This window comes from Prinia subflava, chromosome 24, assembly GCF_021018805.1.
Source record: "Prinia subflava isolate CZ2003 ecotype Zambia chromosome 24, Cam_Psub_1.2, whole genome shotgun sequence".
In the NCBI taxonomy this organism is placed as follows: domain Eukaryota; kingdom Metazoa; phylum Chordata; class Aves; order Passeriformes; family Cisticolidae; genus Prinia; species Prinia subflava.
This window is the reverse complement of record NC_086270.1, coordinates 1,593,511-1,606,027: the sequence shown is the minus strand read 5'-3', so window position 1 is coordinate 1,606,027 and position 12,517 is coordinate 1,593,511. Positions and strand designations below refer to the sequence as shown.

At 63.4% G+C, this 12,517-nt stretch overlaps 1 protein-coding gene across 12 annotated transcripts in view; it reads left to right on the top strand.

Moving 5' to 3' along the window:
* Positions 1-548: 548 nt before the first annotated feature.
* Positions 549-12,517, top strand: part of MACF1 (microtubule actin crosslinking factor 1) — a 145,181-nt gene continuing 133,212 nt past the window's right edge. For 11 of the 12 annotated variants that reach the window (XM_063418751.1, XM_063418753.1, XM_063418752.1 and 8 more), the window contains exon 1: positions 549-783. In XM_063418751.1, coding sequence (XP_063274821.1) covers positions 564-783 — 220 coding nt within the window. In that variant the 5' untranslated portion in view covers positions 549-563. Of the gene's footprint in view, positions 784-5,699; positions 5,863-12,517 lie in introns of those variants that run through there. The other variant, XM_063418746.1, reaches the window with a different exon arrangement.

Sequence of the window (12,517 nt, the reverse complement as noted above, 5' to 3'; positions counted from 1 at the left end):
GTAGGAGTCTCAGGCATTTTTCCTGGCCGTGCTAGAGGACACAATGAGATTTATTTTAAATATGTCTCATGTAAGGTGCTTATTTGCCCAGCGTGTGTACGCGGCACAGCTCAGTCCCGGCGTGCTTCAGAAAGCCCTACCATCTTCCTCTGCCATGATTAATAAGATTTTTAAAGCCATCCCCGTTCTCAGAGGGGAAAAACCTGCAGGTACAAAGGGCAGAGCCGAGCTGATGCTCCTTCTTGTACTGAGCACAAAGAAATCGAGCCCAAAAGGTTGGACACGGCTTTGTGGGAGTGAGCTCGGGGATCCCAGTGTGAGCTTTGCTGGTGGAGGGGCAGCCGTGCCACTGTCCCCATCCCCGGGAACCCCAGCCAGGGGCAAACTGAGGCAGCGTTCAGAACCTCCGGGAGGGCAGAGACGCCCATGGTGGAGGATCCCTTCTCCACCGCCGCCAGCACCTGTGGCGGGGAGGGCCCGGTGTCACGCACTGTTTGCTCCTTCTCCAGGGTGCTGCTGCCCGCGGGGACGTCCTGCCCGCCCTCCTGCCCCTGCCTTGGGCCATGTCGTCCTCCGACGAGGAGACCCTCAGCGAGCGCTCATGCCGGAGCGAGCGGTCGTGCCGGAGCGAGCGCTCCTACCGCAGCGAGCGCTCGGGCAGCCTCTCCCCCTGTCCCCCCGGGGACACCCTGCCCTGGAATTTACCCCTCCATGAGCAGAGGAAGAGGAAGAGCCAGGATTCGGTGCTGGACCCGGCCGAGAGGGCTGTCGTCAGGGTCGCAGGTAAGGCAGCACCTTGTTGGTTCCCCCTCCGGGTGTTCCTGTGCTCCCTCGTGGGGACTGAGGTGCTCTTGGGGTCATTTCTGTGCCCCACTGCTCCTCAGGGAGCCGGGGGATGGATGGGGAGAGGAGGGGAGGGATGGATGTGGCTCTGGTGGCCGAGGAGCAGGGTGGTGGTTTGTCTCTGCCGTGGCTTTGTCCTCTCCAGGCTCGCCCTGGGAGGTTCATCCCCTCAGCACTGGGGTTAAGGGATGACTGGGCACCTCCAACTCGAGGGTTGGGTGACATTAAAATGCTTAATTAAGGACTGAATGGCTCCTTGGTGGAACAATGCCCTTGGCTGAACTCCGTGGAGGAATTTGCCTGGGGAGGTTTGGGATTCCCGCCTGGGTGATGGAGCTGGGGCTGCTCCTTTGTGGTGCCTACCAGCAGCTCCATCACTGTGGTCACTGGGACATACTGGTGTCCCCGTGTGGAGGGGACAGTGCCCCGTGTGTCCCTGTGCCAGTCACAGGGAAAGGAGCAGGGATGGGAAGCAGAAACAAAGACAGGGATGGACCCACCTTGGCCGATGGCTCCTTGTCCAAGCGCCGGCTGTGGGGTGGTGGGGACCCCTCTCCAGGATGGCTGGGGAGGGAGGAGGGGGAATTTGCTCAGGGTGGTGGCTCCAGACACCAGGGCTGGGATTCGATTCTCCTCCAGGGCCAAATGGCCATCGAGGGCTTTGATCTGTGTCTGCCGGGCTCTGTCCACATCTCCCGGCGCCTTTGATCTGCTCCTGCTGGAGCAAACGGGGATTTGGGGATTCAGGCCATGCTGAGGGTCCCCTGCTGGGCCCTGAACAGGCTGTCCCTGGCTGCTGCTCCAAACAAACCCGGGGCTGGGCTTTAATCTCACTGGTGGGAGAGGGCACAAACCCCCGAGGTGCCCGCTCAGCCCCCGGTTGGTGACCAAACCAGCCCCAGTGCTGGGCTCGCCTTCCTGTGGGGACACAGACTGGGAGCACTGGGGAGCAGGGACAGCACCTGGCACAGGGACAGGTGCCACCAGGCCAGGGGTGGCTGTGGGGTGCTGCTCCCTCGCTGCCTGCCTGCCCCATGGCACAGGGGGTGCGTGTGGATCCGGCTGTGCCGCCGTGCCAGCCTGGGAATCCTGGGGCTGGAAGAACCAGTTGATTCAAATGATGGTTCTTGAGAATGAACTGTCTGGGGCTGGGATAGGCAAATGTGCAGGGTGCGGCTGGCCCTGCCCCAAATCCCAAATTCCAAATCCCAAATCCCTGGGGCGGGGAGATGGAGGGGTACCAGGATCCTGCTGTATTCACTGCCTCTCATGGATTCGCTCTGTCCCCAAATCCCATCCTCCCACACCCCAGGGGTGGGTTCTGCCAAGGCCAAACAATTCCCCAGCTCTGTTTCTGCCCGGGATGCCGAATGTTTGTCGTCACCCCAGCTCGATGCAGCCCGTGATGAAAGGCAGGGGGATGTCACAAAATTCAGCCTCATGCAGATTCCCCATTAAAAATAACTCAGGAGGTGCAGTGAGACAGTGCTGAGCTGGGAAAAAAAGAGAAGAGTTCCGAGACAGTTTTGTGTCACCAAGTTTGAAAATGAGCTGAAATATTGATTCGGATCCTTGCATTATTCAGTGGGAATGTCTGCAGGGCGCTGCCTGCCCCAGTGCCTCTTCCCACCGGGATCAGGCCTGGGAGCAGGGATGGTGGCCTGAGGAATGTGTCCTGGGGGCCCTGGCACCCCTCAGTGAGGTGAGGGGAGGGCGATGGGGGCTTGGCTTTTTGGGATCCCCAGGAAGAGGCACCAGGACCTTGGGATGGAGCCTGGGCATGATTTGGGGCTGGGGAACCCCACCCTTGTGCCACCATGGGCCCTGGAGAGATGACACAGAAGGAGTGGCACTTTTGTGGGATTGGGGGACACAGGGATCTTGGTTTTGAGGGGACACAGAGATCTGGGGGGCTCTTGCTCCTTGCCATCCATGGGGTCCAGCAGTCTCTGCATCCCTTCTGGCCATCAGAGCCAAGGAAAGGAGGACACAGCCGTGCCCAGGGAGGGCCTTGGTGGGGGCTGGGATACGCTGGCCCAGGTCTCCAGGCAGCTCTGGAGCCGTTCCCTGCTTTTCTGGCATCTCCTGGGAAGGCCGTGGTGGGAGGGGAGGGGCGAGCGGGACGTGGAGGGTCAGAGTGTGACCCTTGGCCCTGCCTTGCTCTGTCTCTCTCCAGGCGCTTGGCAGAGGGCGAGGGTGGGCGGGGGTGCTGCTTTTGGGGGAAAAAAAGACCTTTTTCTTCCTAAATCTGCTTGCACTTGGTGCTGCCAGGGCTGTGCTGGGGCGCTGCTGGGCCAGGAGGGGCCGGGGGGCTCCGGGGTGCCAGGGCTGAGCGGGCAGGGGTGATGGACGAGGCGTCGCGGGGGCTTTCCAAGAGCTCTTTGAAAAGGTTCCTGGCAGTCCTTTGTCACCCGGGCGCGTCACCCGTGCCGCTGGCAGAGCCGGCGCTGGCTGAGGGAGGGAGCTGCGCTCCTTCCTCGGGGACACGGGAACAAACCCCCTTGTTCTCCGCTGCCCGGGGAGCCGCCGGCTGGCGGGGCCGGGGCAGGTTCCGAGCAGCGTTCCCGCTGCCCGAGGAGGAATTGCCGAGTGCCAGCTGGCCGGCACAGATTTCCCCGTCCCTGGGAACGCGTTTTTGGGTCAGAGGGATGTGGCGAGCGCAGGCACCTCTGCAGGGCTCTGCGCCCGGCGGCTCCGTGGGCAGAGCCGGGGGAGCTGCGCCCCTGGGGCCGTTCCCGGGGGATTTTCGGGCCGTTCCCAGTGGGATGCTCCGCCGAGGGTGCGTGCCAGGCCCTGGCACCGCTGGGCACAAAGGCCCTGCCACGAGGTCGCCGTGATCTAAACCCTCCTCCCCGCGGAGGCTCTGCCGGGGATGCAGCCGGGCACCGGCGCTCTGTGCCACGTTAATTACTTTTCCTAATTAAGGCGCCAAGCTGAAAGGGAGATGCCTCCAAAACCGGGATGAGGGGGGTGATTTGTGTAACCCCACCCCGGGCTGGGGGCTGCGGGAGGAGGAGGAGGAGGAAGATGGAGGTGCTGCCCCTGGACCTCTTCATTCCCTGGAGGGATGCGGGGTGCGGCCCCTCCCAGCCCTGAGGGGGCTCGGGGGTCCCTGGGTGACTGCGGGGACACGCAGGGGACACGCAGGGCGTCTGTCTGAGCGGGATGGGGCTTTTCTCGTTGCCATGGTTACCCAGCCGGGCCCTCCAGTTGCCATGGGAACGGCGCATCGGGGTGAAAAAGCAACATCATGAGATGGCCAAAAAAGGGCCGGGATTTGCCCCAGCTAGGGGGGGCTGGGTCATGGCAAGGGGGTGTCCTGTGGGCTCAGCGGGGTGTGCGTGGGTGTTGGGGGGACTGGGGTGTCCCCTGGCCTGGGGACAGCCACCCTCGTGCCCCTGTGAGAGCGATGTCCTCGGGTAGTTTTGCTCTGTCAGCTCGGCTGGGATTTGGGGGGGCTGAGTGGGGTTTCTGTGCATATGGGAGTGCCAGGCCTTGAACCCCCATTTCCCCGTGGGATTTGACTCTGCCCCACTGTTCCCCCTCCAAAGTCCCCCAGCTGACCCTCAGGGCCCCTTTGTCCTGCCCGTTCCTCACCAGGTGATGCTGAGGGGTCCCCACAGCCCCTCCAGGCAGTGCCAGGGGTCCTGGCTGTCCCTGTCACAGCCTCCAGCCACGATCACGGCCCGGGGGATCCCCACGGGCGTGGCAGCCCCCCCAGTTTCTCCCATGCTGGAAGGAGGGTGGGGAGCAGCAGGACCCCTGTCCTGGGGGCAGCAGGACTGGGGACAGCTGAGGGACACTGGGATCTGCTGGGATGTCCCGGGATGAACTTCCTGGGCTCACTGGGATGTGCCAGAAGCAGGAATTGCCACTGGGGGGTCTCTGGTGACAGTGTGGCACTGGGAGGTCACGGCATCACATCCGGACAGTGTTGTCCCCCTCATCCCAAGGTGTCACCCCCTGGTGTCACTGTCTGTGTCAGTCACTCTCCGGTGTTGTCCACAATGTCACTCCCAGTGTCACCCCCTTGTGTCACACACACATTGTCACCCCCTGGTGTCGTTCCTGATAACACAGCCATTGTCACCCTCGGTGTCATCCCGGTGTCACCCCCAGTACAATCCCCGGTGTCACCCCAGTGTCACCCCGGTGTCACCCCCGGTGTCCCTCGGCCCCTCCCGCCCGGTGCTGCCCCGAGTGGCCGCCAGGGGTCGCGGTGGGCCCGGCGCGGTCGCCAGGGGGCGTGGCCTGCTGGGGGGGTGTGGCCTCAACAGGGGCAGACCAAACACGGTCAGGTGGGCGTGGCCTACTAAAATGGGCGTGTCCATGGGCGTGGCCATCATGATTTTTTTGCCCCTCCCCGGGGCGTGTCCGGGGGGGGCGTGTCCCCATCCATGGGCGTGTCCCCCATCCATGGGCGTGTCCCCGTGCATGGGCGGTTACCGGGCCGGTGCCGGGGCCCCGGGAGCGAAGGGGCGTGTCCCTTTCGGGGGGCGTGTCCCGGGGCGTGTCCCGTGTCAATGGCCCTGTCCCACTGGCGATGGGCGGTCCCCCGGGCGGGTCCCGGTGGCGATGGGCGGTCCCCCGGGCGGGTCCCGGTGGCGATGGGCGGTCCCCCGGGTGGGTCCCGGTGGCGATGGGCGGTCCCCGGGGCGGGTCCCTGTGGCGATGGGCGGGTCCCGGTGGCGATGGGCGGTCCCCCGGGCGGGTCCCGGTGGCGATGGGCGGTCCCCCGGGTGGGTCCCGGTGGCGATGGGCGGTCCCCGGGGCGGGTCCCGGTGGCGATGGGCGGGTCCCGGTGCCTATGGGCGGCTCCCCGGGGCGGGCCGGTCCCGGGCGCGGCGCGGCGGAAGCGGCCCCGGCACAGACGGGCCCTGGCCGCGCCGCCGGCAGCTGCGCCCAGCCCGGGCACAAAGGCCGCCATGGCCGGGTACGTGCCGGGGCTGCTCCCGGCCAACCGCAGCCAGGAGAAGGAGTTCGTGCAGGCCTACGAGGACGTGCTGGAGCGCTACAAAGGTACCGCGCCCGCCGGGGCCCGCGCCCGGCCCTGGAGCGCGCCGGGGCCGCCCCGCGGGGCTGAACCGGCGCCGTCCCGGAGCCTTTCCCGGAGCCTTCCCCGAGCCTTTCCGGTGCCTTCCCGGTGTTTCCTGGGTGTTTTCTGGGTGTTTTCCCAGCAAACCGGGCGCGCTGCGGGGTGGATGCTCGGGGCCGGGCAGCATCCCCGGGGAGCGCGCTGTCCCCGCGTGGGGCGCGCTGTCCGAGCGTCCCCAGCACGGGCACAGCGTCTGAGCGTCCCGGTGTCCCCTGCGTGGGGTGCCCCGCGTTCCCGGGTGGGCTGCGCGGGGGAGCAGCGTCCCCGCCTGGGGCTCCCGGGTGCCGCGGCTCCGGCGTGGGCTGCCCGTGGGCTCAGCATCCCCGCGTGGGGTGCCCGAGGGATGAGCGGTGGGATGTCCGGGGGTGCTCGGCGTGAGGTTCCCACGTCCCCTGGGTGGCTCTCCCAGAGTTGTGGGGTCCCCGTGTCCCTTCCTGGGGGTGCCCAGCATCCCCCCCGGGCGCCCCGGCGCTCGGAGCAGCGCGGCATCCCTCAACCCCGCGGTGCCACGAGGGGTGTGGGGACCCATCCGTGTCCCCGGAGCCCCCCACGCCGCGGGGATCCCTCGCTGAGCCGCAGCCGGGCAGGGCTGAGGGGCCCGGGTGCTGCCGCGGCCGGTGCCGGTACCGGCGGTGAGTGCGCGGTACCGGCGGTGAGTGCGCGGTACCGGCGGTGAGTGCGCGGTACCGGCGGTGAGTGCGCGGTACCGGCGGTGAGTGTGCGTTACCGGCGGTGAGTGTGCGGTACCGGCGGTGAGTGTGCAGTTTTGATGTCAGCGGCTCATCCCCGGCAGCTGTATGCGTTCCCATTCTTCGGCTTGTTATTATTATTTTTTTTTCCCTCCTCCTCCTCCCCGCTGCAGCGCTAGGCTTGTCCTGGAGCCCAGATTCCAGCCCCACAGGGCTCCCAGTGCTCCGTTTTATTAGTTTAGCAGCCAAGTCTGTTTAAAATGCGGATGGCCGGGCCGAGAGGAGTTTCCTTTTCCTTTCTGCCTGCGGAGAGAGGGGAATAATGCATTCCCTGGCTCCCTGATTCAGAGGTGCCACTCAAACATCCCGGAGGTGGGAAAGACACGCAGCCTCTGCAGGGAGCAGGGAATAAAACCTCATCGGGTGCCCTGGAAAGGGGCTGGGAAACGTGACTGGGGCCCGTCCAAGTGCTTGACAAACTTTTTTATTTATAAAAAGCTGCTTTGATGTCGTTGGGTTCAGCGTGGAGACGCGGGTGCCAGTGCTGGTGTGGAGGGTGCTGCTGTTTGCATCGGGTTTGCCTCGTTCCAGAAAAGAAATGGAAATTCCAGGGCCTGTCCAGGGCTTGGTCCAGCTGGAGCACCCCTGGCACCTGGGCTCCCCTTGCCCGCTCCCTGCTCGGGCTGTTGGTGCCTTCCTTGGGTTCTTCTGGGAAGGAGTTTTTCTGGGGAACACCTGATTTTTGCACTGGGATATGGTGGAAAGGTGGTGATAACTCGGAAATACCCTGCTGGCTGTTGTGGGAGTTTGTTTGTGCTGCAGGGGAAATGGGTGTTTATACTCCATGAAAGTTTTCCTTTGCTTTTTACCCCTTCCCAGCTCCCCCCCACCTCCAGGACATCCCAGCAGCGCCGCAAGGGCTGAGCTGGAGCCCCAGTTTGGGTTGTTTGGTTCTGAGTTGGTGGAGGTGTTGTCTCTCCCTTGTTGTTCCCCACTGCAGCTCCTCTAAGCCCTTCGGTTTTTCCTGTCCAGAACAAGTTTTCCACTGGCTCATCCCCTCCCCCTCTTAATCCTGCAAAAACAGAGTTTTCACTCAACTGGGGCTGCTGAGGGGGAGCCCTGTGGTGTTGGTGGCCGGCTGGCAGTGACCACCCCAGACCTGCCACATCCAGGACCTGGCACTGCCAGCACGGGCAGCAAGGAGGGCAAGGAGGACACTTGGCACAGGCAGAGCCAGGATTGCAAATACATTTCTCTTAGACCCTAAAAAAATCCCAATTTTTGCAGCGAGGCCTCTGCTGCCGAGCGAGCCGGGACAGGTCCGGAGACAAGCAGAGCGGGAAAGGTCCCAGAGCTTTCAGGCTGCGAGTCCTGGTTTTCCCTGGTGAGCAGGAGTGGAGCAGCTGGCAGGTCCCCGTGACTCCTTTCTTTCTAAGAACACCCACCCTCGGCAGCGGGGTGCCGGGGAGTTGTGCCGCAGCGCTGCGGCGGCGCCGGGGCTGGCTGGGATGCTCCCAGTCCCGGGGGAGGACGTTTGCATCAGCGCTGCGGGGGCACCCACCTGCTGTGCCCTGCTCCGGAGGGGGTGGCTTCAGCCACAGGATGGGGCTAAAAGTGGAGATTTTGGGGGCGGTGGCTCCGGTGCTGTCTCAGCGCCTCCCTGGCTCTCGCTTCCTTCAGGCGTCCTCGGGGTTGTCGTGTCTGGGACAGCTGGGGGGTCCCCAGTGCCACCAGTGTGGCCCAGTTGAGAGCCAGCAGAACAGTTCCCCGTGGGGATTCCAGCCCCTCTTGCCTCATCCCTGGCTCACAGGGCCGTGGCACATGCCGGGACCTGGTGCTGCCCATCCCGGCGGGAACGGCGGCACCGGCACGGTGACACCGGAGCTTTTTGGACACCTCTCTTTTGGGGTCTGGGCAGGGAGGGGAGCCTGACTCTGTCACCCACCCAGCAGTGAGGCCACTCTGCATTCCCATGGCAGCCTCCTGTCGTGTTTTGGGGGTGCTGACCCTCACTGTCCCCTTGGAAAATCGGGAGCCAGCACATGGAAATCCCAGTGCGGAGCAGCCCCCGGCAGCTCAAGGGTGCCAGCAGCTCTGCCAAGCTCAGAACACAGGTCATGCTTCCCCTGCTCAGAGCGCTGTAAACATTAACTAATCAATCCTGGTGAAATCCTTTCTTTCTCGTAATTAACTGGGTTTTTTTGGGATTGGGGGTAGACAACCTGGAGCTGTGGCATCTCAAAAGCTTTTCCCCTGCTCCCGGCGCTGTCTGTGCTCTGTGGTGCCCGGCACGTGGCCAGTTTGGACAGGGACAGCACAGGGTGGTTTGTCACCTTGGTTGAGTAACCTGGCCTCAGCTGGGGAGGGAACAACGTCCCAAGGACTGGAGGAGACTCTGGGCTGGGCAGGAGAGGTGGGGGACCCTTGTATAAATCAACCAGGATTCATTCCAGTTGGGACTGGAGCCTTCCTGATGCTGGGTGCCATTCCTGGTCGTGCCCATCTCTGAAGAACCTCCCTTTCTCCCACTTGTGGCTGGTGTTGTGCCACAACAAATGCACCTGGAGGTGTCTGGGGACTCAGAGGTGCCTTGTTCCTGCAGCTCTCCCAGCGTGCAGCCGCCTCCTGATGCAAGGGATTGCATCCCACGAGGACAAACATCACTCCTGGCTGGTGCTGAGTGGGCTGCACGAGGCCTCTGTGGCCTGTGACAGCACTGCTGGGGCTGGTGACGTGGTGGTGACTCCTGGCTGGGGGAGAGGAAGCCCTTCTTCCTCCTCATCCCTCGCGAGGAGCGTTGGCCAAGTTCCACTTTTGGAGTGGAGAGTCCCTGGCTGGAGCGAGTGTGGGGGAAGCTGGGCTGGAATCCATGGGATTTTCCATCACTGGGTGAATAACCCTGGTTTTTGTGGGGTCATTGGCTTGGGAGAGGAGGGACCAGAGGTAAAAGGGGGCTCAGGAAGGTGCAGGAGCCTGGGGCAGCCCTGGGTGGAGCCCAGCACTCGGTGCAAGGAGCTGTTTTGCTCATGTTGGTTTTGGCCAGCGGGAAAACGGGGCTGGTGCTGCTGCAGGTGCCAGGATCTGGCACCTGATCCCCACCTGGCCCTGCTGGCTCTGCCTGGAGCCATCCCCACCCCAAGGCCCAGCAGAGCCTCCTGAGCTGGGGCTGCCTCCCCCATCCCGCCAGCATCCCCGGGATCAGCTGCAGCCAGCACTGCCCTGGTGCCCTGCTAATGAACCAGAACCGTGGCTGAGCCCTGCTCCTGCAGCTCCTGGGGCTGTTGGCTGCTTCTCTTCCTTTCCATGTGCTTCTCCAGAGAGAAAATCCCCAGGGAGGGCAGGGGCTGGGTGCGAGGCGGCCTCGTGTGCGGTACCTCGCTGGCACCGCCGCCGGGACGTGACCGTCGGGAGGCTTTGATCTCCTCCCGGCCTCTGCAGAGGGCTGGGGCTGCTCTCTGCCTGCTCTCCTCAGCTCTGCATTCCCGTGGAGCCTTTTCCTTCCCGGCTCATGCTCCGGGGCGAGACCGGAGTCTTTGACCTCCGTCTGCTGGGTCCCAGCCAAGCTCCTTTCCAGGCTCGTCTCGCTGGTGTCAGCTAAGTTTAGACTGCTCTGGACATACCGTGGCTGATGCCAGTGGCAAGGAACCTCTCAGAGGGAAGTAAAACAAGAGGTTTTATTTGGATTTCAAGCGTCTTAACACCGTTGTTTGAATATCCGGGTGATGAGTGCCTTTTTTATGGATCTGGAATGGATAAATCCAGGCTGCGGCAGCAGCAGGGGTGCTGCGGGTTCCAGTTCCTCCTGTCCTGAAGGAGCTGGTCCATGCTGGGATTTCTGGATCCAGCTCCATCCTCCTGCACAGAGGGGGCCTGGATCGTGGGCTCAGCCTGGCTGGCTCCTGCACGGGGCAGTGTTTCTCTGCTGGCTGCAGCAGCAGCGCCGGGACAGGCACGGAGCAGCTGGGAGGGAAGCCCTGGAAAAAGGACCTGACTCCCCGAACTCCACCAATCCAGCCCTTCCCAACCCTCTCCGTGGCTCTGCCGTGCCCAGGAGGGCGTCGCTGCCGTGGGAGCTCCGTGCTGTGGCCGGATCTCAGCGACGCCAGCGGAGTTTTGCAGGCGGGTTTGGCAATCGCTGCCCTGGGGAGGGGCGGTGCGGAGGTGCTGGCACACCTGGCTGGGGCCGGCAGCGGGGAGCTCGCATTGCCGGGGCCGGTCAGCCGTGCTGTGCCCCCCGGCGGTGGGTGAAGCCTCGCAGGCCACGGGCAGGAGCAGCAGAGCGGCTCCTCTCCGCAGCCCCGATTGCTCACACCTTTCCCATCCCATCCCATCCCATCGGAGGCTGCGGGCGGGGTGGGAACCAGCAGAGCCGGTGCTGGGGGTGGAGGCAGGGAGCTGCTCTCCCTCATCCCTGCTGGATGCTGGCCTCGACATCTCCCTCTCCTTCCAGGCGCTTTTTCTGCCCGGAAAACTCCAGACTGAACCTCTCAGCGCTGCCCTGTCTGGGGGGTCTGGGCCCGCTGCCGGGTCTGGGGGTGTTCAAACAGCCTCCAGCTTGGAGAGGGGAAACCGCCAAGGAAATTCCCTGCACGGGGGATGCTTGTGTTAATTAGCTGGGAAGTTTCGCTTCCAAGCTCGTGCTGTGTGTGTGTCGGGATGGATCCCACGTGTCGGGATGGATCCCACGTGTCGGGATGGATCCCACGTGTCGGGATGGATCCCACCCGGCTGGGGGCCGGGCAGGGGGGATCCTCCAGCCCCAGCTTCCCGCAGGGATGGGCAGTGGGGAGGGATCAGATTTGGTGTGTGTTTGTGGACACGGTAAAACGAGTCCTGGGAGGTGATGTGAGATGTGTGTCCTGTTCCCTGGTCAGATAAGCCCAGAGATTCCTGGAAAGGCAGGGAGAGGTGGGAGGGGATGGTTTGGGAGATTCCGGGTGAGAAGCAGGATGCTGATCCCGGCTGCAGCTCCTGTCACCCCTCAGAGCAGAGGTGGGCCAGGTCTGGCTGCAGGGCCTGTGCCTGTGCCTGGAGTGTCCCTTTGTCACCCACTGTTTATCAGCACTCCGAGCCAGCGAGCTCCGGGCGCTGGGAGGCCACAATTGTGTTTATTTTGTTGTTTTCCTGTGCGTGACAAGCCTGCATTTCCATTTTTCATTTCCTGTTGAGCCCTGTTTCCCTCCGCTGAGTCCCAGCCTGCCCTGCCTGCCCTTCTCTGCTCAGATGAGCGTTTTTTTAATGATGCTGGGGAAGCTTTTTCAGCCTCCCACAGGTGATGAGTGCTGTGTTTTGCACCTCTGCAGCACCTGCGTGGGCTGTGTTCTCTCCCAATTTCTGTTTTGCCCACCTTGAGCTCTGCTGGGAGCTTTTTCCCCTTTCCTCAGGCTCTGCCAGGACCCCTGCCCTGGTTGGGAGTGTAATCCTGGCATGGCTGGAGTTGAAACCAGCTCCTCCTCCAAATTTTTTGCTCTGCCCTTGCTCCCCCCAGCCACCCACCCCACTCCTGCACAGCCGTGGAGCTGTGCCTTAATCCCAGTGGGATTTTTGTGTCCCGTCAGGGTGAGACTCCTCATGCTTTTTATTAATCGTTACTCGGGTCCGTTGTGGCCCTACAGAAATGCTTTTGCCAGCAGCTTATTTTTCCCTGCAGGAAACTGTATACAAGGGCTCCCTTGGCTGGGAGATTCCAGCTGACCTTGGGCAGTTCTGCTCCTGGTGAATCTGTCCTGTGGGAGCGACTCCTGTCCGTGTCGGGACATCTCCCCAGCCCAGCTCTGCACGTGCTGCCCCGCCAGCTAATGAGCATTAATTAGTGCCCCCCGCAGCACCCCTGTGTGCTCAGTGGTGTTGGGGACAGCTGGTGTGGCCCTGTCACCCCGCTGGGGGCTCG